This window comes from Ochotona princeps, chromosome 16 (genome assembly GCF_030435755.1).
Source record: "Ochotona princeps isolate mOchPri1 chromosome 16, mOchPri1.hap1, whole genome shotgun sequence".
In the NCBI taxonomy this organism is placed as follows: Eukaryota; Metazoa; Chordata; class Mammalia; order Lagomorpha; family Ochotonidae; genus Ochotona; species Ochotona princeps.
The window spans coordinates 50,620,168-50,645,775 of record NC_080847.1 but is presented as its reverse complement, the minus strand read 5'-3'; the positions used below and the strand labels follow the sequence as shown (position 1 = coordinate 50,645,775).

Genomic DNA, 25,608 nt, shown 5'->3' with positions numbered 1-25,608 from the left:
TTTCTCACCTGATCTGCTACTTCTCCAAGCCTCATCAATCCTGTGTCTCTGTCCCTTGTCCTGGGGGCTGCCACAGAAATGAGGGGTCACCATGAGCTCCAGCAGGCACCCACACGGCCCGCACCCCCTGCTTCCCACGTGGAAATCCTTTCTCTGTGTAGAAACGACTCAGGCACACTCGACAGTCACAGGCAGGCCGGCAAAACCCATGAGCCAAGCAGAGCTCCCTCCTGCTCACCCACGGAAATCAACACACACCCATGTGCCTGCTGGTGCTGGCTGCCACCCCAAGTCCCTGCCAAAGTCTCTAGGGAGGAGCCAAGGGCAAGGGAGTGAGCCACTGGCCGGGCTGCCCAAGCAGGAAGTGTGTGTCCTCTGCTCCCTTCAGGATCCTGCTGCGAAGGGGGGCGGAGAACAGATGAGGTTGCATAACTGGGTGAACTGGGTGGGGATCCAGGGCCCCTATAAAAGGTCCCAGGACAGGGGACAACAGACAGAGTGGGGGACCATGGAGCTCAGTGTCCTTCTCCTGCTGGCCGTCCTCACGGGTCTCGTGCTGCTCTTGATCAGGGGCCACCCTAAGACCCGTGGCCGCCTCCCCCCTGGACCGCGTCCCCTACCCTTCTTGGGGAATCTTCTGCAAATGGACATGAAGGGCCTTCTCAGCTCCTTCCTGCGGGTGAGACACACCTGGATGGGGACCCCAGTGTGAGCCAGCCCCTCTTTGGGTGCCTGGTGTTAGGGGAAGGGTCCCATGCCGGAGGGGGCCACACCTGCTTCCGGGATCTCAGGTGCAGAGGGGGCGGCTGGAGGGGAAGGGGCAGGACCCAGTGCCGACGGATGGTGGTCCGACACTCTGGGCTGATCCTACTCCACGGGATCCGCATGTGGACCCTGCAAGGTATCTGGGCGTGCACCAGGGAGTGCAGTTTCACCCTCCCCCTCTGTCATTGTCTTTGGCATCCTTGGGTACCTGCCCAGAAGAGAACGAAAAAGGGCGGTGATACCAAACAAGCAAACAGATTTTTGCATCTGCCAAGAAGCAAGAGAGAGAGGGAGCAAAGACCAGTTCGAGCTGGTGCCAGGAAGATGGTAGTGGGGCTGGGAGAGCAGGAACAGAGGTTGACAGGTTGTGCGGTGGGTTAAGTGGCTGCCTGGGACCTCTGCCTCCAATGTCAGGGGCATGGTTTGCGTCCCTGCATCTCTGCATCCAATTCAGCTTCCTGCTAAAGTGTGTTGGAAGGCTTGGATCTCCATGTTCTCCTGGGAGACCGGATGGAGTTACAGGCTCCTGGAGCTCAACGACTATTGGGGGTGTTTAGGGAAGAGAACCAACAGATGAAAGTTTCTCTGTGTGTCTCTTTGGCACTCTGCCTTGTTCAGGTAGACAAGAATAAACCAGCAAAGATTTTAAACTAATAAATACCCAACAGAACGCCCTGTAACAGCAGCTGCCACACCTACAGGGGTTATTCGGGTCTCTGTGTGATTTCCCTTGGCACTTGTGTGTGATTACCTACTGATCTATACTCAATGTCCAATGGGAAAATGAGAATTACATGGTAACTTGCAGCTTCTGTTTCTTCCCCCTGCCAGACCCACCACATGCCTGAAGCTTGTCATCCTTTTTTTTTTTTCTTTCATAGAAATGGTATTTTGTCTGCCTCAAAGGCTGAGTTACAGTCCCGGCCTAAGCTGAAGCCCTAGAATTCCTCCGGAGTCTCCCATGTGGGAACAGGGGTCCAAGCGCTTGGGTCCTCTCCTGTAGCTTTCCAACTGTGATGAACAAGAAGCTGGGTTGGAAATAGCACAGCTGGGACATGAACCAGAGTCCAGACAGGACACTGGCATCACTGATGGTGACTTTACTTGCTACGCCACTAGTCCTTGATCAGTGATTTATTTACTATCACCATTGTTGTTTACCGAAGGAAATGCTTCTCTGTAGAGGGTGTGCCTGTCAATACTGCTTTGAACTTGAAACGTTCATGGAAAAGAACTTTAACAGGCAAGTTTGTTGGGCCTGGCACAGTAATCTAGTGGCTAAATCCTCGCCTTACAACTGCCAGGGTCCTATATGGGTGCTGGTTTGTGTCCTGGCTGCTCCCCTTCCCATCCAGCTCCTGCCTGTGGCCAGGGAAAGCAGTCGTGGAAGCCCTAGCCTCCTGGTTTTAGATCAGCTCAGCTCCACCTGCTGTAGCCACTTGCGGCGTGAACCAGCAGGTGGAAGATCTTTCTACCTCTCCTCTCTGTAAATCTGCCTTTCCACTAAATAAATAAATAAATCTTTAAAAATACAAGTTTGTTTTGGCACAAGAAATTTGAAATCCATGCAGAATTCTTTGTAAAATACATTTCCATAAATATCTTGCAGATTCCTGTGTTCTAAATGCATGGATTTGGAAGATTTTCACAAGAAAACAAGTTGACTTTTTAAAAAGATTTATTAATTTTTACTGGAAAGACAGATTTACAGCAAAAAAAAAAAAAAAAAGAGGGACAGAAAGATCTTCCACCTGCTGATTCACTCTCTAAGTGGCTGCAGCAGCCGATGCTGAGACATCTTGAAGCCAGGAGATTCTTCCTGGTCTCCCACACGGGCGCAGGGTTCTAAGGCTTTGGGCCGTCCTCAACTGCTTTCCCAGGCCACAAGCAAGGAGCTGGATGGGAAGTGGGGCAGCCGGGACATGAACTGGAGCCCCTATGGGATCCCAGGGCGTGTAGGCGGGATTTAGCCACGAGGCTGTCATGCTGGGCTCATAAGTTGATCTTCTGATTCCATTTCCCATGAGCTCTTTGAATTCCTACATGTATGTGTGATGACTGGTCAGGATATGAATACACACATATGTCAAAAACACCTCTTCAAGGCAGGCAAGGCTTGGTGTTTAACCAAACCCTGCCCCTCCTCCCTGAGACGGGCAAGGTCACTTGTTAACCAGCCCTCAAATGATGCCACCTTCAGGTTTGTTGGAATTCTGTGGATGGAACTGAGAAGTCTCAACGATAGACAAGGAAGTGGCTTGGGTTGGACCATGGTTGATCTGATGTCAGGAGGGACAACATTTGGGACCGTGGATGTAAATCAAGTAGGTTTGAGTGCAAGGGAGGGAGCCACACTCATAAATTCTTAGAATTATGTCTTTAACTGTGTTGAACCTGTTAAGCATTGACTAGCAATTTAAATCGGAAGATAACAAAACTTTCAAGTGAGATAATAACAAATCAACAAATTCTGACCCAAAGGACATGCATTAAAAATTATCTTTAAAACAAGATTTATTTGGGCTGGCACAATGACTCAACTGGCTAATCTTCCATCTGCAGGTGCCAGCATCCCACATGGACGACAGTCTGTGTCCTGGCTGCTCTGCTTCCCATCAGCTCCCTGCCTGTGGCCTGGGAAAGCAGTCAAGGATGGCCCAAAGCCTTGGGACCCTGCACCCGTGTGCGAGGCCCGGAAGAAGCTCCTGGCTTCAGATCAGCTCAGTTCCGGCTGTTGCTGCCATTTGGGGAGTGAGCCAGGAAGCAGACCTTTTTGTTTCTTCTCTCTGTAAAATCTGCCTTTCCAATAAAAGTAAAAATCATTTTACTTTTATTGGGAAGGTGGAGGTACAGAGAGAGGAAGGAGAAACAGAGAAAGATCTTCCATCTGCTGGTACATTTTCCAAATGGCCTCGATGGCCAGGGCTGGATATGAGGCCTAAGCCAGGAGCCAGGAGCTTCTCCTGGGTCTCCCATGTGGGTGCAGGGGCCCCAGCACTTGGGCCATCTGACGCCACTTTCCCAGTTGCATGAGCAGGGAGCTGGATCAGAAGAAAAGTGGCAGGGACTCAAACCAGTATCTGTATGGGACACACGGCTTTACCCATATGCCACAGGGCCGGCCTTCAAGCTTCCCACTGAGGGGCATTTTCACCCCAGCAGAGGCTCCCTGGGCGGCGGAAGTACTTCACACACGGGACTTGCTGCCTTACTGTACCCCTCTTTCACAAGAGCTGGTTACCGACAACGAGGAGGACTCCCCAAATTCGGAGATGCGTGAAACTCACCGCGAGAGTCATGCCTGCCTTTGCCTTACAAAGCATTGGCAAAGAGGCACAGAACAGAGGGGAGACAGGGCATGAACTCACAGCCAAATCAAATTCATAAAGGATGAATGGACTCGCAGAGGATGGCCACCTGCTGGTGCGGGGACAGAAGGCACCTGTGGCAACAGCCCAGTCCCTCAGCAGGCTGGGACTTGGGCAGCCTGGGGGAATCTTGGGGTGCTCAGAGGGATGGGAGGGTGGGCGGAGTTGAGGTAGCTTTTCTGGGCGTGGCCTTGCTCCCTGCGGCTGGGGGTGGCAGTGGGTCTGTGTGGTTGGGGGAGAATGCAGAGGGTGGGGTGGGGTACCATAGCCACGTGTTATGCTGGTCTTTCAGAATGCCAGGGTGAGTTCCAGAGGGGCTGTGTTGTTCCAGAAGCTTATACCCTTTCACTATCACAAAGGGTTCTTGGCGGCTGTCCTTTTGGGTCGGAGGCCGCTGGGACTTGCCAGAGTGCTGTTTACAGGATGTCAGTGTCAATAGGGGAGGGTTGGACGCTGGCTGGTCTCTGGGGACCCTTGCCATGGAAGATTCCAAGACTGGGTATCCAAGGTATACAAGCAGAGAACAGGACAGGGTGTTGGCCAGGGTTTGACACACATGCTTCTTGTTGGCTAGGAAACATCTTGTCACAAAGAGCAAGGGGATATTGCATCATCTTTATCCCCGCAGTGACACTGGCCCAGAGAGAGAAGCCAAGGTCACCTGGGATTGGACAGCACTGAGTGTGGCCGGATCAGCCACTGCTGCGTGTCTGGTCTGGCCACTCTGCACCATCATCAGCAGCTGTGAAGGAAGCAGACAGCTCCGGATCCCACAGTCCTGAGTACAGCTGGGCCCAGGACTCAGGGACAGAGCCAAGAGGGTGGCTGCAGAGGTAGAAGAAAGACCAGAATCCCTCAACAAACACCGAAGGCTGTGCTGGGCAGGGGGGACCTTAAATCATGTCCTGGACATTCAAAGTTGGTTCAAGGGATGATCAAACAAGTTGGGCTTGCACTGAACCACAAAGACCTCATGGGGCGCCATTCCTTGGCCATGTCCCAATCCCTCTCCCCACCCCTCAGGTGTTTTGTTTTTTTATTTTAATCTATTTGAATGGCAGAGTTAGAGAGAGAGACCTTTCATCTGATGATTCATTCCCCAAATGAATGCAATGGCCAGGGCTGGACCAAGCCAAAGCCAGGAGCCTATCCGGGTCTTCCAGTGGGTGCAAGGGCCCAAGGACTCACACCGTCCTCTGTTTGCTTCCCAGGTGTGTTAGTGGGGAGTTGGATCGGAGGTGGCACAGCCAGGAGTCTTCATTTCCCCCCGGGTGATCTGGAGCCCACCGGAGACCAGTATTTCTTGCCTTGCCTTACCTTTCCCACCTGGAACAGGAGGGTCTGGTCTGAGCCTGCCCCCAAGCAGGGGCTCTGCAGGGACTCCCCAGGTCACAGCATCCTTCATGCCTGAATGGATTCTTGCTATGACTGCTCTGTGATTTGTCATATAAGAGAATTGATTCCTCTCAGCACCTTGTATTTTCAGCTGGGGGATGACTCAGCGAAGGGGAGGGGGGATGACGTAGCAGGAGGGAAGGGCTCTCTCTGGACACCAGGTCTTTGACTTTGGACTTGCAGTGGTCAGAGGTGTAAGAAATCAGTGTTCTGGAGAAATGAGCCAGTCTCAGGCACTCCGTCATAGCTGCATGACCTGGGCCACAACAGATGGGGAACTGGGGAGAGGACCTGCCCACAGTGCACAGCTGGTGAGACGGGAGGCTGGGATCCAGCAGAAAGAGCCCTCTTCATCTCCAACGCCCTTCTAGAAAATAGCCACTTAATATGGGAATGGCATTGTGGTGTAGTGGGTTAAACCTCTGCCTGTGAAGCCGCTGGCATCCCATATGGGTGCCGGCTCAAGTGCCAGTTGCTTCCACTTTTCATTTCAATTCCCTGCTAATGTGCTGAGGAAAGCAACAGCAGATGACCCAAGTACTTGGGCTCCTGCCGCCCACGTGGGAGACCTAGATGAAACTTCAGGAACCCGTCTTCAGCCTGGTGTAGCCTTGGCTGTTGAGGACATTTGGAGAGTGCACTAGCACTTAGAAGATCTCTGCCTCTCTGTGTAATTCTGCCTTTCGAATAAACAAATACAAAAACCAAAACAACAAACAAATCAACACTAAACCCTCTGGGAATTTGCATAAATCAGTGGCCCCTCCTTTTCAAGCATGCACACTTGGTTTTCAGGTTCACTGACCCTCTGAAGCTCCTCCTTGGCTTTTGGGGGGCCTGGGCGGGGCGGGGAGAGGGGGTGTGCTGAGTTCAGGGGCAGTGTTCAGAGAGGTGTAAGCTTACATTCCGAGTCCAATTCCCACCCCTCACCCCCCAAGATTTAGAAAGCGTTAGAAAGGGAGAAGACAGGCCAGGACAGAGCCAGGAGCCTGGAACTCCTTCTGGGTCTCCCATCCAGGTGCAGGGGCTCAAGCACTCGGGTCATCCTTCCGCTGGTTTCCCAGGCGCTTTAGCAGAGAACTGGACAGGAAGTCAGCTGGGACTGGAGCCGGCACTCCTGTGGGCTGTGCACATTGTAGGTTGCTGAGCCACAATGCTGCTCTCCAGGCCGCCCAAGGGCCAACCCTTACTGATTCTCAGCTACCTCTTCTACAGAGCAAGACGCTGAAAATAAGAGGGCGTTAAGTGGAATACTGCACACAGCTGGCTTCTGAATGTTCCTTAAATGGCAGTCACCTTGATCCACACATTCACTTGTTCACTGGTTCAATAATTTAACGGGGCACCTGCTGCCAGGGAGCATTCTGGGTACTGATGACTGGGGCATCTTGCCCAAGGCACACAAGGTCTCATGGCTTGCAGATATTCCACTGGGAGGGACACACACACCAAAAGGCACAAAGAGCTGCCACTCAGACCAGAGCTAGGGCCACTGTGGAATCGTGTGACACAGAGCGCTCCCTGGGCTGAGGGGTCCACTTGGGCCGATGAGTCCGGACTCTGCTTTGCGCAGAGGGAGGGGCAGGAGTGGCTGCATGGTGCCTGATGAAGGAACAAACTCAGGGATCTTCTCGGATGAACGTGGGAGGAGTAGGGTGACCACAGCACAGGGCCGGGACGGGGGCTCGCGGGACGTGGGAGGGTTTCAGGCAGGCCGGGAGCCACAGTGGATTCTAGTTTACTTACTCTGGCTTGGAGCAGTGGTGAGGCACCGGGAGAGCACCAGGAGGGGAGCAGGGAGGGAGTCAGGGGTCTTTTCAGGAATCAGTGCAAGGCAGCGCTAAGCAAACAACCCTTTTTATGATCTGTGAGACACTGTTTAAAAGAAAGATTTATGTACTTTTATTTGAAAAGCAAGTTTACAGAGAGGAGAGACAGAGAGGGAAAGATTTTCCATCACTTGGTTTACTCTCCAAATATCCTCAACAACTGGTGAGCTGATCCAAAGCCAGGAGCCAGGAGCTTGTTCTGGGTCCCCCATGCGGGTGCAGGATCCCAAGGCTTTGGGCCATCCTTGACTGCTTTCCCAGGCCACAAGCAGGATGGAAAGTGGAGCAACTGGAATGTGAACCAGCACCCATGTGGGATGCCGGTGCTTGAAGGTGGGGTTAGCCTTTTTTGAGTCATGCATTGGCCTCGATCTGTGAATCATTTTTTGTTAAGGTTACATTTATTTGAAAGGCAGAGAGTGAGAGCGAGCAAGAGATTGTCCATCTGCTAGTTCGTTCCCCAAATGGCTGCAATGACCAAGTCTGGGCCAGACCACATCCAGGAATCAAAATTCTCTTACCATCCTCTGCTGCTTTCTCAGGCTCATTCGCAGGAAACTGGATTGCAAGGAGAGAAGCTGGGACTCCTGTGGGTGCTGGTGTTGCAAGCAGTAGCTTATCTACTCTGTCACAACACTGCTCTCCCCCACCCCCTGCCCCCTAAAGGCAGATTTTAAGTTGGGCTTTTAGGGGGACTCTGGTTGTGACGCTGGAGATCTGTGGCCAGACTCCCATCTGTACTGGCTAGGGGGTACACCCGAGCAAAGGGGATTCTGGCTGGGGCACGGGTTAACCCTTTTAGTGCTGGGCCCTGGGAACTGGGGAGCTGGAGGGGCTGGCTGATGGACCGCCCCCACCCCCGCGGTGCAGCAATGACCCTGCGTGTGGCTGTGCTTGGCAGTTCCGAGAGAAATATGGGGACGTGTTCACGGTGTACCTGGGGCCCAAACCCGTGGTCGTGCTGTGTGGGACCGAGGCCATCCGGGAAGCCCTCGTGGATCAGGCAGAGACCTTCTCTGGCAGGGGCAAGATCGCTGTCATCGACCCGGTTTTCCAGGGCTACGGTAAGAACCTGAGAACCGCCCGCTAGGTGCCTGCTGGGAAGGCAAGGCGGGGAGGAGTGGGGCAGGGGTGCCCAACCCTGGGGCCCCAAGTGTCCTTCCAACCGCCCCGCGCGCCACCCCTCCCCACAGGAGTGATCTTTGCCAACGGGGAACGCTGGCGCGTCCTGCGGAGATTCTCTCTGGCCACCATGCGGGACTTCGGCATGGGCAAGCGCAGCGTGGAGGAGCGGATACAAGAGGAGGCTCAGTGCCTGGTGGAGGAGCTGCGCAAGTCCCAGGGTGAGCACTCTGTGCACGAGAGCCCGGACAAACAGGGACAGTCAGGAGTCGGAGACAGGGACCGAGGGGGGACGCGAGGCGTGGGGCCCCAGAACCACTCCACACTGTGCTCAGCGCGCCACTGCGGAAAAGCAGCTCAGGGCGACACCAGGACGCACAGCGAGGAAGGTGGAGACCGGGAAGGCCTTGGGAGCCGGGGACCGGGTGGGGCGCTCTGTGTTCAGCAGCCAGCAGAGGGCGGGCGTGGTCCAGAGAAACGCCAGTGGATGTTTTTCGGATCTCCATCACAGGACATAGGAGTGACCGTGCCTGCACCTTCCTCTCCCGGAGGTGGTGGGCTTTGGTTTCTTCTTAATCCAAGTCACTCAAGAGTTCCAGAGAGGCTGGGAGTGATGGGAAAGAGAGGGGGAGTGAGAAACTCAAAATGCAGGGGAAAGGGAGACATTCAAAGTGTCAGAGAGACTCAAATGCCAGCAACGGCCAAGGTGAGACAAAGCTTTAAGTCAGAAACACAGCCCAGGTCTCCCACGTTGGGGACAGGAAACCAACGACTTGAGTCATTACGGCTGCCTCCCAGGGTCTGAACCCGTAGAAGCCAGAGTCGGGAGCCAGGTCTGGGCGTTGAGCCTGGGTAGCCCCATGTGGTACACACATGTCTGCAATTGCAAGGCTCTTGCCACCTGACCTGCTAGCTGGGGTGCCCCAGGCTCACCCTCACAGCCCATGCTGTCTGCAGCCAGGGCCAGGGATGGCATAGCCAGGGTGTGCCCAGGCATCCACTCACAGATGCAGCTGTATCCCCGGAAAAGCAGAGAGCCCCAGAGGTGGGGGAAGAGACGAGACACCAGGAGGGCTCCAAGGTCTCAACTGCATGAATAGTTGATGGGGCACCCGCTGTGCACCTGCTGCTGGCCTTTGGGGGCAGGTGCTCATGACTAGCAGTGGCAGTGGGGACGGACTCACTGCAGAGGCCATAACTGTATGTTTACTTAGCAACCCGGTCTGCCCAGTTAGCAAAAGGGGAAGCTACAAGACCATACACTTGTGCTTTCTTCCTCCCCTTGCTGTGGCAAGGTACCCCCTACAGATGGCCATTCCTTGTCCATCGTGACTGAACACTGGGGACAGTCACACAGGGAGGCAGGGCTGCAGCCAAGCATTCCCCAAATCCGTGACTCCATGTCCTGCCATCTGCCGCTACCTCCTCCTAGGATCCCTCCTGGACACCACCTTGCTCTTCCACCTTGTCACGGCCAACATCATCTGCTCCATCGTCTTTGGGAAACGCTTTGACTATAAGGACCCTGTGTTCCTGAGGCTGCTGGACATGTTCTACAAGAGCTTCTCCCTCATCAGCTCTTTCTCCAGCCAGGTCTGGGCAGGGGGAGGCATGGATGGATGGAAGGAGGGGTTGGGGGTTGGTGGACATCGGCAGGTCAATGGAGGGGCGGAGAAGGATCGGCTTTGAGGACTCAGGAAAGAGGGCAGAAGAGACACACGGGGTTCAGGGACAGAGTCAGAGACTCCGAAAGTGAGGGTTTGAGGGGAGAGAGTGAAGGGAAGGGAAAGATGGAAAGAGAGAGTATGTGGTTTGGCCCCCCAAGCTCCCCACTCTCGGGGCAGATTCCCACCTTTCTATGTTTAATGAAACATCTCACCCGAAAAAACTCAGGAATACAGAAAAATAAGGACCATGTTCCTCCACATTGTCCCCCTTTTCTCTTTTTCCTTTTTTTTTTTTAAAAAAGAAAAGTTGCCCCGACTCTAAAGCTGCATTTTTCAAAAAGGGGTAGGTGTTCGGTCCAGTGGCTGACTCCACTATGGAACGTGGGCCTCTCACGCGGGTGCAGAGCCCAAGGCTTTGAGCTATTTTCTACTGCTTTCCCAGGCCACAGATGGGAGCTGGATGGGAAGTGGAACAGCCAGGACATGAACCAGGGCACATATGGGATGAGACATGAGACAAAATGATCGAACTAGGTTCTCAAGTGACAAAGAGCAGTGGACAGGGCTCCTGTTGGGTGAGCATCCCAGCAGGGAGGGGAGGGAGCTGTGGGAACAGGCAGAGACCAGGACAGGAGCAGGGAAAGGTGGGAGAGAGACAGGGAGAGACACAGAGCAATGAGCGTGAGATAGGAAGGGGAGATACTGGGGAGAAGGAGAGAGAGAGAGAGAGAGGGAGACAGAATCGGAGGGGGGAGAGAGAGAGAAAACCAGAGAGACAGAGAGAGGGAGAGAGGAGGAGGGAAGAGAGAGTCCCTAAGGAGGTGCTGGTGCCGGGGAGGGCCGCTCCTCCTGCAGCCCAGCCCCCAGCAGGCTCAGCCTCAGGAGTATTCCTCCCCACCTTCTCTTCCTGCAGATGTTCGAGCTCTGCTCCAGCGTCCTAAAACACTTTCCCGGCGCACACAGGCAAATCTACAAAAACCTGCAGGAAATCAACACTTTCATTGGCCACAGCGTGGAGGAGCACCGCAAGACCCTGGACCCCAGCAACCCCCGGGACTTCATCGACACATACCTGCTCCGCATGGACAAAGTGGGGCCTGGGAGAAGGCCGAGGGCATGGAGGGGCAGGAGGGCAAGATGGAGCTGGGAAAGAATAGCAGGGAGAGGGTGAGGGGAGGATGGAGGCTGGGGACGGAGGTTAGGAAAAGAGGGGAAAGAGAAGCTGGAAGAAAAGGATGATGATATGAAAGGGGGAGAAAGGAAGGGGGGGGGGATGCTGGGAAGAAGCGCCAGGCAAGAGAGAAGGATGAAGTGGCAGGGGCCCATGTAGCTGTGGAAGGAAGGAGAGGGACCATGTCCAAAGGTGGAGAACTAAAAGCAGAGCCATAGCGGAGAGAGGGGGCTGGCACTGTGGCATAGTGGGCGAAGCTGCCGTCTGGGAGGCTGGTATCTCAAAGAACAGGGGTTCAAGTCCCGGCTGCTCCACTTCTAACCCAGCTCCCTGCTATTGTACCTGAGAAGGCAGCAGAAGGTTGTCCAAAGACTTGGTTCCCTGAGAGACTCCGGCTGTAGCAGCCATTTAGAGAGTGAACCAGCAGAGGGAGGCTCTCTCTCTCTCTGTGATAAATAAGTTAATTAGGAGAGAGAGAGAGAGAGAGAGAGAGAGAGAGAGAGAGAGAGAGGCAGGAGTGGCCAAGTGGAGGATGGGGAATGGCAGTGGATCAGATAGAGTGAGATCCAGAGGTAGAATGGAGAGCACGGAGTAGGGGTGAAGCGTGGCCAGGGCTCCTGCTCACTGTTCCTCCCCCTGCCTGTCCCCTGGGGACACAGGAGAAGTCCAACCCCAGCAGCGAGTTCCACCATAAGAACCTCATCATCACCGTGCTCTCGCTGTTCTTCGCCGGCACTGAGACCAGCAGCACCACCCTCCGCTACGGCTTCCTGCTCATGCTGAAATACCCGCATGTCAGAGGTGGGCCATGGACAGGAGGGTCCTGCGCCGGGCAGAGAGATCATGCCAACCTTCTATTCCTGGGGCGCTATGAGCTTGGGAACAGCCCCTACTAAGCCAGTCCTGTGTATGGAGGCATGGAAGACCGGTCCCTTTGTTTTCCGATTCACTCACCCTCCGCTTACCCGTCACCTGTCCATCCGCCTCTGGACTCACTGTCCCTCTCTATGGGACACACGCTCTCATTTCTGTATTTGCTTTCTTTGATCTACAAGTTGGTGCAGGAGCAATCTGTCATTTGTTCAGTGCTTGCTCATGCATGCATCCTTCTGCCAAGGGGGCTTTGATTTTAGTCCTGTCCCAGCCTGTGTGTCACTTCATTCTTCATCCATCCACCCTTCCTTCACTTACAAGGCAATAATTCACCCGTTTATTCCTTTTTTATTCCTCCCACTCTTTTCTTATAGTCCGATGCACTTGTAAGTGCATGATTTATTAATGCTCGTATTCTTGTCTTGGTTCCGTTCACCTGGTACACTAATTGGGCTCACTGCCTTATTTTGCAATGGGCCCCTCTGCTATTGATTGACACGTGAACAGCCAGAAATTCACTGACTGTTGCTTCAGTCACCAATCAATTAATTGGGTTGGTCATCATTGATGGGTTTATGTGTAATCTGGCTGTTTGTGGATTAATGTGGTCATAGATTCCTTTGCTAATCACCTGAAATTCTGGCAAACTGCCTATCTTGTGTAGACATACACAACATATATTCAATCATTTTTTTCCCTCACCTTAGAGAAGGAGTTCTGAATCTGAAATTCCGTGAAAGACTTGGGGGAGTGTGCATCTGTGTGTATTTGTGGGCACATCTCTGTATGCTTGTGTCTGCACCTGTGTGTGTACTCCTGTGTACCTGCATGAGCGTCTGTATGTGGAGCACCTGTGTGTAAGTGTGTACCTGTGCCTGTAAATCTGTGCACTTGTGTGCCATGTGTGCGCAGCTGTGCATCTGTGTGCGTGTATGTGTGTTGTGCCTGTGAGGAGAGAACCTACATCACCCAGTAGATTTCAAAGGCTGAGAATTCCCGCTGTTTGCTGTTTCCTTCCCTCCTGGCAGGCTGATGACCCTGAGGGGCCCAGGCATGAAACCTTTGGCCTGACTCACGGGTCCCCATTCTCTGCCCAGAGAGAGTCCAGAAGGAGATTGACCAGGTGATCGGCTCACACCGCGCCCCGACCCTGGACGACCGAGCCAAGATGCCTTACACGGACGCGGTCATCCATGAGATGCAGAGGTTTTCAGACCTCATCCCCATCGGGGTGCCCCACGTGGTCACCCAAGACACTCAGTTCCGAGGCTACATCATTCCCAAGGTGAGGTCACCCAGCTTCTTGTGGATCTCTCAGTAGGGCCACCTTGAGGGTTTTTTTTGGTGGGGAGGGGATGTGTGTTGGGGGTGGTGGGCAAGGAACCTTATTCTCATATGACATCCCACAGAACACGGAAGTGTACCCCATCCTAAGCTCGGCTCTCCATGACCCGCGTTACTTTGAAACACCACACACCTTCAACCCTAACCACTTCCTGGATGCCAATGGGGGGCTGAAGAAGAATGAGGCCTTCATGCCATTCTCCACAGGTAAGTGGCGCCCAGATGCCAGAGTCAGGAATCCCAGCCTTCTCTTCCAGCTGCGTTCCCTGCATGATCCCATCCACCCGCAGGAACCTGTCCACCTTCCCCGCCCTTGACTTAAAAACAATGTGAAGGGGACCGGTTTCGGGGTACCCTGTGATAACCCAAAACATAGATTCAACATGCGACCATCAGACTGGGTTGTGGGGCACCCTCACCTCATTAAACACTTTTCAAGAACCATTTTGTTTTCATGACAGCCCTCGTAGGGAGACTTGAGAAGTAGGATTATGTCTCCAAGCCACCTCTGGGTCAGAAGGACCTTGGGCAAAGATTTGACCCTCAGGCTACCTCAGCGAATTCATTTTCTTCAAGGAGAAACTCTGCAGGTCCCTCGTCTGTGCTCACAGCTCTCCTGGGGGACCCCACAGGCTGCCTCACCCAAGGCATGGGAGGCACAGAAGTGTCCAGTGCTGTGACAGAGGCACAGATCTGATCGAGTGACTGCTGAGTGCCCACAACGGCTGCCACGTGCTGGGTGGCCCTGGGGGCATTGTCATAATCATGAAAGGCAACTTAATGATCATATTAATCATAGTATGTGCTGGTGGGAGGGTTTGGGGAACACAGAAAGGGAAATTCCGACCCCCCACTGCCCCATCCTGGGCAGGCTGGTGAGTGAAAGCTGACCCCCACATGTAATCACTGAGCAGCCACTTGGGGCCACTTCCCAGCAAGCAAAGACTGGGAAGTGCAGAGGCAGCTGGGACCCACGAGAAGCTGTAAGAGGCCTGGTGAGCCTGGGCGGTAGGTGCCAGAAGGGGCTGAGGTGGACATAGCCTGGCAGGCTGCAGAAGGCGCTGGGACTTGCCCTTATACACCAGGGAGCTGGGGAAGGCCCTGCCTGCACTGCCCATCCCTGTTCTCTTTTTAAAAGATCTATTTATTTTTTGTTGGGAAGATAGATCAGATTCAGAGAGTAGGAGAGACAAAGAGAGAGAAAGATCTTCCATCCACTGGCTCACTCCCCAAGTGGTCACAGTGGCCGGAGCTGAGCTGATCCCAAGTCCGGAGCCAAGAACTTCTTTTGGGTCTCCCACATGGATGCAAGGCTCAAAGGCTTTGGTCCATCCTTTACTGCTTTCCCAGGCCACAGGAAGGAGCTGGATGGGAAGTGGAGCAGCTGGGTCATGAACCAGTGCCCATATGGGATGCTGGTACTTGCCAAATGAGGATTCAGTCATTGAACCATCACACCGGGCTGATGTCCCTGATCTCATCCCTTGGTCCTTGGCCTGTTGAGAGAAACACATGAAACAAATGAGGTTTACCCGAGTTTGCTTGAGCAATGGCAGTGGTCAAGCATGGTCAGGCAGCAGACAGGGGCAAGGAGCTCCACCCAGCAAAGTGGGCGGGCAACGTTTACAGGCAGGAAGAGGAAATGACGACACAGTCAGCTTGGTTAGACACACGGAGGAATCTGCAGCTTGTCATGGGCAGAAGCTCAGCTGCTCTGACTGACCAAGATCTGGTGACTCGTGAGAAGAGACTCACGTTGGGTCATCGTTGGACATGGTATATTAGCTTACGTCTTCCTAGGTTCAATGGCAGCTGTAGGCCAGATGCAACGGGGATCCACTCACGGACTGTTCCAGTGCTCACGTTCCTTAAATGCTGGGAGAGAGGAAAGGACCTGGAACAGGTCCTCAGTCTTTGCGTCTCAATCGGTGACTTGGGTGGTGGTGATTCCCCAGGCGCCACCCAAGACAGCGGGCTGCACTCTCAGTTCACAGTTAGAAAGCCAGAAAGAGAAGGTGGGAGGCAGTGGGAGGAGGGTCAATGCCTCCCCTCCACGGCCCCACCCCAAATCCGGAGAGGGACATACAGGTAAGCCACAGAGAGACCATGCGAGTATGGAATAGAGCAAGACAAAGAGAGACACGTGGGGACAGAGAATGGGGGCAAGAGACAGGGGACCCAGGAGAGACCCCAAGAGAGTAGGAGTGGGATAAGGAGGAGGCAGGGAGGAAGTGGAGGGAGTGAAATCTTAAGATGGAACAGAATGATGCAAGTAAGAAGGGAGAAACAGACTGAGCGAGAGACGACGTGTCTTCAGGGGGAGATGAAAATAAAATGAATATCCGATACAAACAGGGAGCTCAAAGCGGAAGAGTGTGGGGGATGAGGAGGCAGGACCAGAGGCTGACTCCCCCCAACCCCGCCAGGGCAGAAAATAACACAGGGCGTCCCACCAGACCGCCCCAGGGACAACGGGGAGTGTGCCTGATGAGGGAGAGATCAGGCTCCAGGCCAATCTGGACAAATCTGGGTCACAAAACCTGTTGAGGAACAGGGCACAGCTCCTCCGGCTGGGCCAAAAGGACATGAACCCTTCCCTGTTGTGCTACTTCCCCCCACAGAGGGGAGTGGGGGACAGTCTTCCAATCACTTGAGAGGGGTTGCACAGGAGTGCAGGGAAGTTGACCCACCCTGGCCCTGGCTGTGAAGAGACCCCAAGGTAAGTAGAGAGGCTCATACGCAAGCCCCATCCTCAATGTGACGGATGACTTGGGTTGGGTGTGTTCAAGTTTCTTGAAGGCTGTGGGTCCTGGGCTGAGACCAGAAGATGAGGCAGAGAAAGACACGGACACGGAGACCCAGAGACATACACCCACATGCTCCCAGAGACAAGATGCGCGCACACACACACACACACACACCCGGAAGTGGAGCCTTCCACCCTGGAGGCCACTGAACCTTCTGGATATCTACCCAAAAACTCCTACCCGAGAGGTGAACCTAGCACCTGCACCTAAATGTTTCCATCTGGTCTCAGAGAGTCCAGAAGCCCACCCTGACCCTGACTTACAGGTTAAAGGTCAAGCCCCACGTAGACCCATTACTGCAGACACAGGTGAGTGAGGCTTTGGAGACCCACCCGGCCACGCCCACCCCAGTGACCCTCTGTGTCCACAGGCAAGCGCATCTGTCTTGGCGAAGGCATCGCCCGTACCGAGTTGTTCCTCTTCTTCACCACCATCCTGCAGAACTTCTCCGTGGCCGGCTCCGTGGCCCCTGAGGACATCGACCTCACGCCCCAGGAGAGTGGCGTGGGCAGAATACCTCCAACATACAAGATCCGCTTCCTGGCCCGCTAAGCAGGCTGGGAGAAAAGGGGCCACTGATGCCAATCATGCCCCCCACCCCTGTGCAGAAGGGTCCCTAACTGTTCCTTTGTATTCCTGCTTCTGGAACCGGCTGCCAGTCAGAGTCCCTCCCTGCACAGGAAAGTCCTTCCTTATTGTCACATCTTCCACTCTGGTATAGACACCTTCCTGGTGTAGACACCTTGGTGTGCACAGACAGGGGTCCCCCTGGCTTGGGACCCCGCTACACTTCCACTTCCAAGGCCACAGCTCACGCCAGGAGACAGCTCCCCTGTTTAGAACCACTGCACAGGACAGCTAAGCCTCTATCCTATTCCAGTCCTGGCTGTTTCACTTCTAATCCAGCTCCCTGCTGATGCACCTGGGAAAGTAGCAGAATATGTTCCCAGTGCTTGGGCCCCTCCCTGCACCTCTGCGGGAGACCCAAAGGAAGCATCTGTGGATTGCCTCGACTCCAACCATCATAGCCATTTGGGGAGTGAACCAGCAGACGAAAGATCTCTCTGTGTGTCTCTTCTCTTTGTAACTTTCTTTTCCAATAAAAATAAAAATAAAAGAACAAATGTAGTCCCTCTGAATGGTCTGTGCTGCAGCCTCTGCACATGGGGCCTCCAGCATATGGCACCTCCCATGAGCCCTACACACACACACACACACACACACACACACACACACACACCAGCTCCCTGCGGCAGGTGCAATGATTATGCTCATATTCCAGTGGAGTGACAGGTAGTGACAGGTCAGGCAATGCTGCCAGGGCTCTGGGAGCACACTGCTTGTGAGTGGAGGGGAAACAGCCTGGAGGCGGCCACAGCCATTGTTTTCACTCGTCGTTAAATTTAGATGCAGCCCACACAGTGTGCCGCGGGCCCTCTTAAGGTGTGGTTTCATTATTTTTTTTGTCCCTTACAACCACGCCAACTACTTCCAGACTTGGTCACTGCCCAAAGGAAAACCTCAGAACCCATGAAACAGCCCCTCCCCATTCCTCCAGCCCCTGGCAAACCCCATCTGCTCTCCACCTTGCTGTACTCACCTGTGGCAGGTGTCCTAGGTAAACGCGGTCGCACATCCATGGTTGCCCGTGTCCGACGGGTTCCTTGTCACATGGCATCTTCCAAGCTCCGCTCGCCACCCTCACTCTTGGTGGCCTCGCCCCTGCCCCTCTGTGACCTTGGGATTTCTGACATGTCCTTTCAAGTTGCTTGAGCATCAAGCCAAACATACCACACCTGACCTCCTGGGGTCAGGGCATAATCCCTGGCATTGAATGTGTGACCCGCTTACTGTCAGGACCCAAGGGAAAGCAGCAGCTGAGGAACAGTTGGCTGGCTGTCAGCGGCTGGCTATATAAGCCCCCTCCCCACCACAGGCCTCCTCCGTCAGACTGTACCACCTTGTTCTTATCTCATGTCTCTCTCACGCTAGAATGGTGCCTGGCGACAGAGCTGACCCAGAGTCATCATCAACACAGCCTCCACCATTCCCACACCCTTTCTGGGGCCCTTGCTGTGTGTCAGAGGGCATCAGACCAGCCAGGGGCCAATGGGCAGGCAATATTAGGACTGGGTCCCCGAGCTGCTGCTGGGCCACTGGCTCCTACAGAGGCACTTGCTGCCTTCGGGCTTCCTGTAACCTCTGGAGAGGCAGCAGGAGCTCTGCCAAACTAGACTCTTGGCACTCTCAATCCTGCCAACCCACAGAAGAAAGACAACAAACAACAGAGCCGCCTGCCTTTTAAGAGAGACGGCAGCGTAGGGAGACGGCCAGAGAGAGGACACCATGGCGCTGTCAGCCTTCTGGCTCCTCACCGTCCTCGCCTCGGGCCTGCTGATCCTCTGGGCCCGCGGCCATCGGGGCCACCAGGGCCGCCTCCCTCCGGGGCCCTGGCCATTGCCCCTCCTGGGAAGTCTGTGGCAGATTGACCGCCAGGGCTTCCTGGCATCTTTCCAGCGGGTGAGCCGGGAGAGAGCGTGGCTGGCAGGGAACCCTGAGAACCCATGGATCAGCCGCCCACTTAGAAACTTCCGGAAGACCTAAGGGGGGCTGAGTTGTGGTGGGGGCTGGGAGGTGCTAGGGAAGGCTGAGCCGAAGAGGCTGCAGGGGGTGGAGGGGTCCTGTGGCAGGTGCCACACCCTGCAGCCAGCCCCGGGTGGTGCCTCCACAGTTGCGTGAGAAATATGGGGACGTCTTCACTGTGTATCTGGGGCCCAGGCCTGTGGTTGTGCTGTGCGGGTATGAGGCCATACGGGAGGCCCTAGTGGAACAGGCTGAGGCATTCTCTGGCCGGGGGACCATCGCCATCACGGATGCCATCTTCCAGGGGACTGGTGAGTTGGGGCTTGGAGGCAGGCACAATGGGAGGACAGGGGGTGAGGGGTGAGGGTGGGCATTTGTGGAGAAGGGAGAAGGTAGTCCCCAGGAGTACACCTAGCCTCCTCTTCTTACCCGCTCCCCTGTCACCCAGGCGTGGCCTTCGCCAACGGGAAGCCTTGGAAAGCCCTTCGGCGATTCTGTCTGTCCACCATGAAGGATCTGGGGGTGGGGAGGCGCAGCATTGAGCAGCGTATCAAGGAGGAGGCGCAGAGCCTGGTGGAGGAACTGCAGAACTCACAGGGTGAGCCCCAAGACTGGTGCAGGTGGGGCAGGAAAGAGAGGGGAAGAAAGATAGGAAGGCAGGAGGGAGGGGGAGCACAAGAGAGAAATGGGGGACCCTGAGAGCACACATAAACATGCAGAAATGTCAAGAAAAAGATTTGGAAATGAAAAGGCAGAGATAGAAGGCATGAGATGGACAGAGCTAAACAGCCACCCGCTGGGGTCACGTGGGCAGCAGCTGAGTCAGAGTGGCCAGGATGCAATGCGGGGAGGTGGGGGGCACCAGCCGTTAGAGACCTCTCGCTCCCAGGGGTTTACCTGGATCCCACCTCCCTTTTCCACGCCATCACGGCCAATGTCATCTGCTCCGTTGTTTTTGGCGAGCGCTTCAACTACCGGGACCCAATGTTCCAGAAGCTGCTGCACTTACTGAGTGAGACCTTCATCCTCCTCAGCTCCTTCTACAGCCAGGTGAGGCCCAGGAGTCCCCGAGGCAAAGGGCAGGTGGGAGTAGAGAGCTGAGGGAGGGCAGGCTCTGGACTTCTGCCATGGACACAGAAGCAAGGGGATGCCCCAAGAGGAGTTCAGGCTCTTGCTGGCCCCCTTGGGCACTTGGAAATTGGAAAGCTGTGTCCTGCGGTTTAATCACAAAATAGCCAGCTTGGCCCAGTGGTACAGGTTGGCTTTCTTTCTCTCCCTCTCTTTCTTCCTCCCCTCTTTTTCTTTTTCTTCTTTCATTCTTTCCTTCCTTCTCTTCTTTCCCTCAAAAAAGATTTCTTTGAAAATCAGAGATACACACACACACACACATACACACCATCCATTGGTTCCTTGTTGACTGAGCCAGGCCAAAGACAGGAACTTGAAATTCCATCTGAAATTCCCCTGTGATTAGCACTTGGGCCGTCCTCTGCTGCTTTCCCAAGTGCATTAGCAGGAATCTGGGTCAGAAGTGGAGCAGCCAGGACTTAAACCAGTGCTCATATGGAATGCCAGAATCACAGGTGGTATGCCACAAGGCTGGGCTTAGGGGAACTTTCGAAGTCCTGATTACATAGGACTTGTTACACAGACACACACACACACACACACACACACACACACACACCGAGAGTCATCTGTCTACTCAAGCATGTCTGAACACCAGATAAGGAGAGGAGACAGGTTGGTGGCGGTAATCAGGCCTGGGAAAAGGGTGGACACTGAGAACAGAGCCCTCCATGGCGTGAGTGAGGGCAGTAGGTACACTCTGTGTGTACTCCTGGGTATGTGGCCACATATGGGCATCCCAGGGCATGTTGCCCCAGTCTGCCAGCTGCCCTCAGCCAGGGCTATCTCAGACAGTGCCATGCCCCAGGCGCCCAGCACCAGCCCAGAGAGGGGAGAACAGGCTGTGAACACTACCCTGCCTCCCTCTAGGTATTTGAACTCCTGTCTGGCATCTTGAGGCACTTGCCAGGCCCCCACATCCGCATGAACAACGTCATTCAAGAACTCAAGGATTTTATCATCCAAAACATCGAGAAACACCGGGAGACCCTGGAGCCCAGCATGCCCCGGGACTTGATTGATTCCTTCCTGCTCCGTATGGACAAGGCAAGGGCCCAGCTAAGTTGGGGTGGGTGCACAGACGGAGCTGGGCACACTTCTGACATGGACTCGAACTTCTATGTGCAGCTGTACTGAGTTCTTAGTAGCCGGTCCCCTCCTCTGTCTCTCCTTAGACCTCTGTCCTGATTGGTTGATTGGAGACTCTTATCTATTCTGATTGGGCTGACCAGTGCTAGACCCGTTGTTATGGAGAAGGGCGATGCCCACCCAGCTTGCCTTTCCTCGCTGCAGGAGTGCTTGCTGGCGGAGAGCGAGTTCCACCACACGAACCTGGTACATACGGTGCTCTCGCTGTTCTTTGCGGGCACAGAGACCACCAGCACCACGCTGCGCTACGGCCTCTTGCTGCTGCTTAAAAACCCGGAGGTCGCAGGTGGGTCACGCTCTGGCGCCCTTCGGGGCCCAGGGAGAGACGGACTGGACAGCTCTTGGCCTCATTCCCAGGGAGGGGAGTGTATCACCCTTTGGTGATTCGCAGAGCGCAGTTAGAAAGCTCAGAGGGGCCATTGCCCTTCTCCATACTGTGGTTGAGAGGCGTGATAAGCCAACACCTTAGTCAAGAGTACAATGACCTCCCCCTCTTGGCTGCAGGTCCCTTTTTGGGGGTGTCTCTGCGGAGGCTGTTATGGGCAATCCCTGATGCACCCCTCTCCCACCCTCCCCGTCTCAGAGAAAGTCCAAGCGGAGATTGACAGGGTGATTGGCCCCCATCGCCTCCCAGCCCTGGAGGACCGGACCAAGATGCCTTACACAGACGCTGTCATCTGCGAGATCCAGAGATTCAGCGACCTGACACCCATAGGAATCCCCCATTGCCTCATGAAGGACACCCACTTCCGGGGATACCATCTCCTGAAGGTGACACCTGCAGGGTTCCAGGACCTGGGGGAGCGGTCAGCTGGCTGCCTGCCTGTGGTCTTGTGTCACTCCAGGTCCCCAGTCACTGGGTTACCACCACCATCTTACATTTCCAGATTTATGTAGGGGGAGGGAGATTTTGGAAATATGGGCATGCCATTTCCCCTCCGTTCTGTCTTGTGTTTTACTTGATGTTAGATTTTCTTTTGCTAAAATGTGTTGTTAGATGGAGCTGGTCTTTTTTTTTTAAATACTTATTTGAAAGGCAGGGTGGTAGAGGGAGAGGGAGACACATGTGTGCACAGAGAGGCGGGCAGAGCTAGAGTTCTTCCACCTGCTGGTCCCCTCCCCAAACGTATGCACTAGCTTAGGCTGGGCGAGGCTGACGTCAGGAGCTGGGGACTCAACCTAGGTTTTGCATGTGGATAGCAGGGACCCAAGTGCCTGAGTGTTACCTGCTGCCTTCCAGGGTGTGTAGTGGCAGGAAGCTGGATTGAGGAGTAGAGCCAGGGCACAAACCCAGGCATCCCAAGCATCATCTTGACCAACTGTGTAGAACAGCATCACTGCCTATGGCTTCACCTCAGGCCCCTTGCGTGGCCCTGTGCTTCCGACTATGCATGCACCAAGGACCATTAGTCACAGCACCCACTCCTCCAGAGGGTACCAATACATCAGATGAGATTCTGGTGCTGATGCTGCACTTGGGTCCATGGAGGCTCTGATGAGTCAGACACGGAGCTTCTAGTTGGCAGATCAGAGAGAGGAGATCAGGCGGTCTTTGGGAAGAGAAAATGGAGTGTTCGGTAGGGATAGCCAGAGGGCTTGTGGCACAATTGTTACCCAAAAATACTCAGTCTCGTTTCAGCATTTTAACTCTAGTGCAGCATGGGCATCAAGCTCGCTGTGACCTCTGCATACCGGATTCAACTGCTCCTTGCTGATAATGTCTGAAACCCTTCCAGGGCACCACTGTGTACCCTGTCATGAGCTCTGCCCTCCATGACCCACACTACTTTGAGAAGCCAGATGCCTTCTACCCCGGTCACTTCCTGGATGCAAAGGGCAACTTCAGGAAGCAGGAAGCCTTCATCCCGTTCTCCATGGGTAAGCTGTGCCCTGGGCCCTGCCCAATCCCCACCTCCTCTGCGTGGCATGCTCAAACAGCAGGTGGATGTTCTGGCAAAACATGGAGGTGAGAGAGACTAAGAGCGTGAGGCAGGAAGGGAAGGGAGGACAGAGCATGGAGGCTAAGTTGGTAAGAACAGACATCTGCACATACATACACACTCAGACATACACACGCACACCGATAACCAATCAGTGGTCCGTTTTACTGAGGGCCTACTGTGTGCCCAGAGTTGGGAATTTTTCACTCTTTCACCCCAAGTAGAAGTATCTTTGTTACTTTCCTACTTCTATACACACAAGAGAGTAATCAAACCAAAAGTAGAAGTCCCAAGTCACTTCCTACTCAAACCAGACTTGTCAATATTTCAGAGGATGTCTTTATTTATTTATTTATTTTTGCTGTGAGTGAACACATACATTTACAGGTGGATAGAGAGGCAAAGGGTAGGTGTATGAATGAAAGGAGATCGAGGAAGGGGAAAATAGGATATATTGAGTCTCCTGACTTCAGCTTGTCCCAGTCGTGGCTGTTGGAGGTCCTTGGGAACTGAGCCAGTGTCCATGCCCAGTCAGCAAGGGGACCATACTCCCCATGGCCACACAGAGCCTGGGGGCTGAGGGAGGTGCCGTCCTGATGGGAGCAGAAACAGGGCAAGAGCACAGCACACGTTAGTTAGCTCTGTCCACGTGAGCTGTGGCAGTGATGGGCAGTGACCGAGAGTTGTGCTGTGCTGTGCTGTGCTGTGTGAGTAGGGACATGGTTTGTTGGGCTCCAAGACACAGCTCTCTAGGTTTCCCCCTTTCCCGTTGTTCCTACAGTCAGCAGGTGCAGCCCAAACTGTCGCAAGCCCAGGGACATATGTGCTGCCTACCCTGGTCCTGCCTTGTGGACCCAAGTCTGTGCTGAAGAAGACAGAACACTTGAAAGATAGGAGGAGTGGGTGTGAGGGGCTTAGTTGTAAGATGATGGTGGGCCGGGTGCCATCCAGCATATGTAACAAGCCTGAGGTGGCCACTGGCCATGGGGTTTGCTTCTGTCCGTGGTGCTGAAACAGGATCCCAGGGGCCACTGGGGTGCCAGCCTTGGGACCTGAGGCAGGTGCATGGCACAGATCCCTAGCTGTATATTGGCTCCTTCAGAAGCAAGTGAGTGTTCTTACCCAGCCATGAGTGGGTCTTGGACCTGCCTGTCAGTCCAGGAGGAGGCCAGAGGTATTAGCGCCCCCATTCCACCTCTCTCCTTGCTCCCCTTTCCCGAGGTACACGAGCAGAGCCTCCCCATGTTTTTGCAGCATCTATTGGCTTAGCTGATAGTAATACACTTAATCAAGGATACATGAGGGTGCAAGAGAGGCAAAGACTGACCTGAGAGACAGAGGAGATGCTACGGGGCAGCTAGGGCGCGCACACACACACACACACACATACACACAAACACGCACTATGATGTCATTTGTGTTAAAGACAAAGATGCCAAAGATGAGCATGCAATTGTCCCAGGAGGGTGGGAGGGGCCGCTGGGGGCTCCCTAGCATGACAGCACCCCCTCCCTTTCATCCCCAGGGAAACGCATCTGTCTGGGTGAGAGCCTGGCCCGCTCTGAGCTCTTCCTCTTTTTCACCACGATGCTGCAGAACTTCTCCTTGGGTTGCCCCAAAGCCCCAGAAGAGATTGACCTCACGCCACAGGTGAACGGGCTGGGGAAGCTGCCCCCCATGTTCCAGGTCTGCTTCCTGCCCCGCAGGAGAGGGGACAAAGGGATGCAGGACCCCCCACAGGCCTTCCCTTCAGCCCCTGCCCCTGTGCAGAGCAAATCCCTACAGGCCTCCTGAGCCCCGTGGACAGTCCTTCCGGCAGTCTTACCCCTATTCTGCCTGCTGCAGTCTTCATCCCCCATGTAATTTTCATAGGTCACTAAGGATAAAACCTTAGGGTTTCAGGGTCCAGAAATACCTCAGTCAGCCTCTGTACTGTGGGACTCCAGATGATCTCAACTCCACGCCCCCCCAACCTCGGTCCTCCAAAACCAATAAAGACCTCTAATGTCTGGGACAAATTTCTATCTCTGCTGTATTGCTTTATTTTGTTTTGCCTTTTGAGGCAAAAATGAAATAGAATATTTCCCTGTACTCAGAAAAGCAAGATGGCATGTACAGGCCAACACAGTGTGGCGTGGCCATCACCCACGCTGAGTTCCTACTGACTTAAGTAAAAACAGAAGACAATGGAGGCAGAGAGAGAGAGAGAGAATGCTTGAAGCTGTGGTCAGCTTACCTCGTGGCCTCTTGTCTTGGTTTATTTCCTGTTTTTTGTTCTGGTTGAGGTTAGCATAGATGACTCCGGTTTGCTTCTAACAACTTTCTCCTTCCAAAACACTTTCACTGCCTTAAAAAGATGCTTCCACGGTCACGCCCTCTGGGGCATGATGACCACTGGTGAACTGTCACAGCAGTGACAGTTGCTGGAAGTTGCGTGGTTGTGGACTGTAGGACATGGAAATGAGAT

At 54.2% G+C, this 25,608-nt stretch overlaps 2 protein-coding genes across 2 annotated transcripts; both read left to right on the top strand.

Moving 5' to 3' along the window:
- The first annotated feature begins 508 nt into the window (after positions 1-508).
- On the top strand, positions 509-17,001 carry LOC101530662 (cytochrome P450 2B4). The gene is made up of 9 exons (XM_058674234.1): positions 509-679; positions 8,259-8,421; positions 8,551-8,700; positions 9,912-10,072; positions 11,060-11,236; positions 11,977-12,118; positions 13,288-13,475; positions 13,600-13,741; positions 16,712-17,001. Exons 1-9 carry the CDS (start codon positions 509-511, stop codon positions 16,891-16,893), a joined length of 1,476 nt encoding a protein of 491 aa, XP_058530217.1. The 3' UTR covers positions 16,894-17,001.
- A 1,007-nt stretch (positions 17,002-18,008) lies between these two features.
- LOC131482198 (cytochrome P450 2B11-like) lies at positions 18,009-25,054 on the top strand. Its single transcript, XM_058674235.1, has 9 exons — positions 18,009-18,861; positions 19,073-19,235; positions 19,373-19,522; positions 19,814-19,974; positions 20,923-21,112; positions 21,359-21,487; positions 21,785-21,972; positions 22,938-23,079; positions 24,667-25,054. The coding sequence occupies exons 1-9, from the start codon at positions 18,688-18,690 to the stop codon at positions 24,933-24,935; spliced, it is 1,566 nt and encodes a 521-aa protein (XP_058530218.1). The 5' UTR covers positions 18,009-18,687; the 3' UTR covers positions 24,936-25,054.
- Positions 25,055-25,608: the final 554 nt, after the last annotated feature.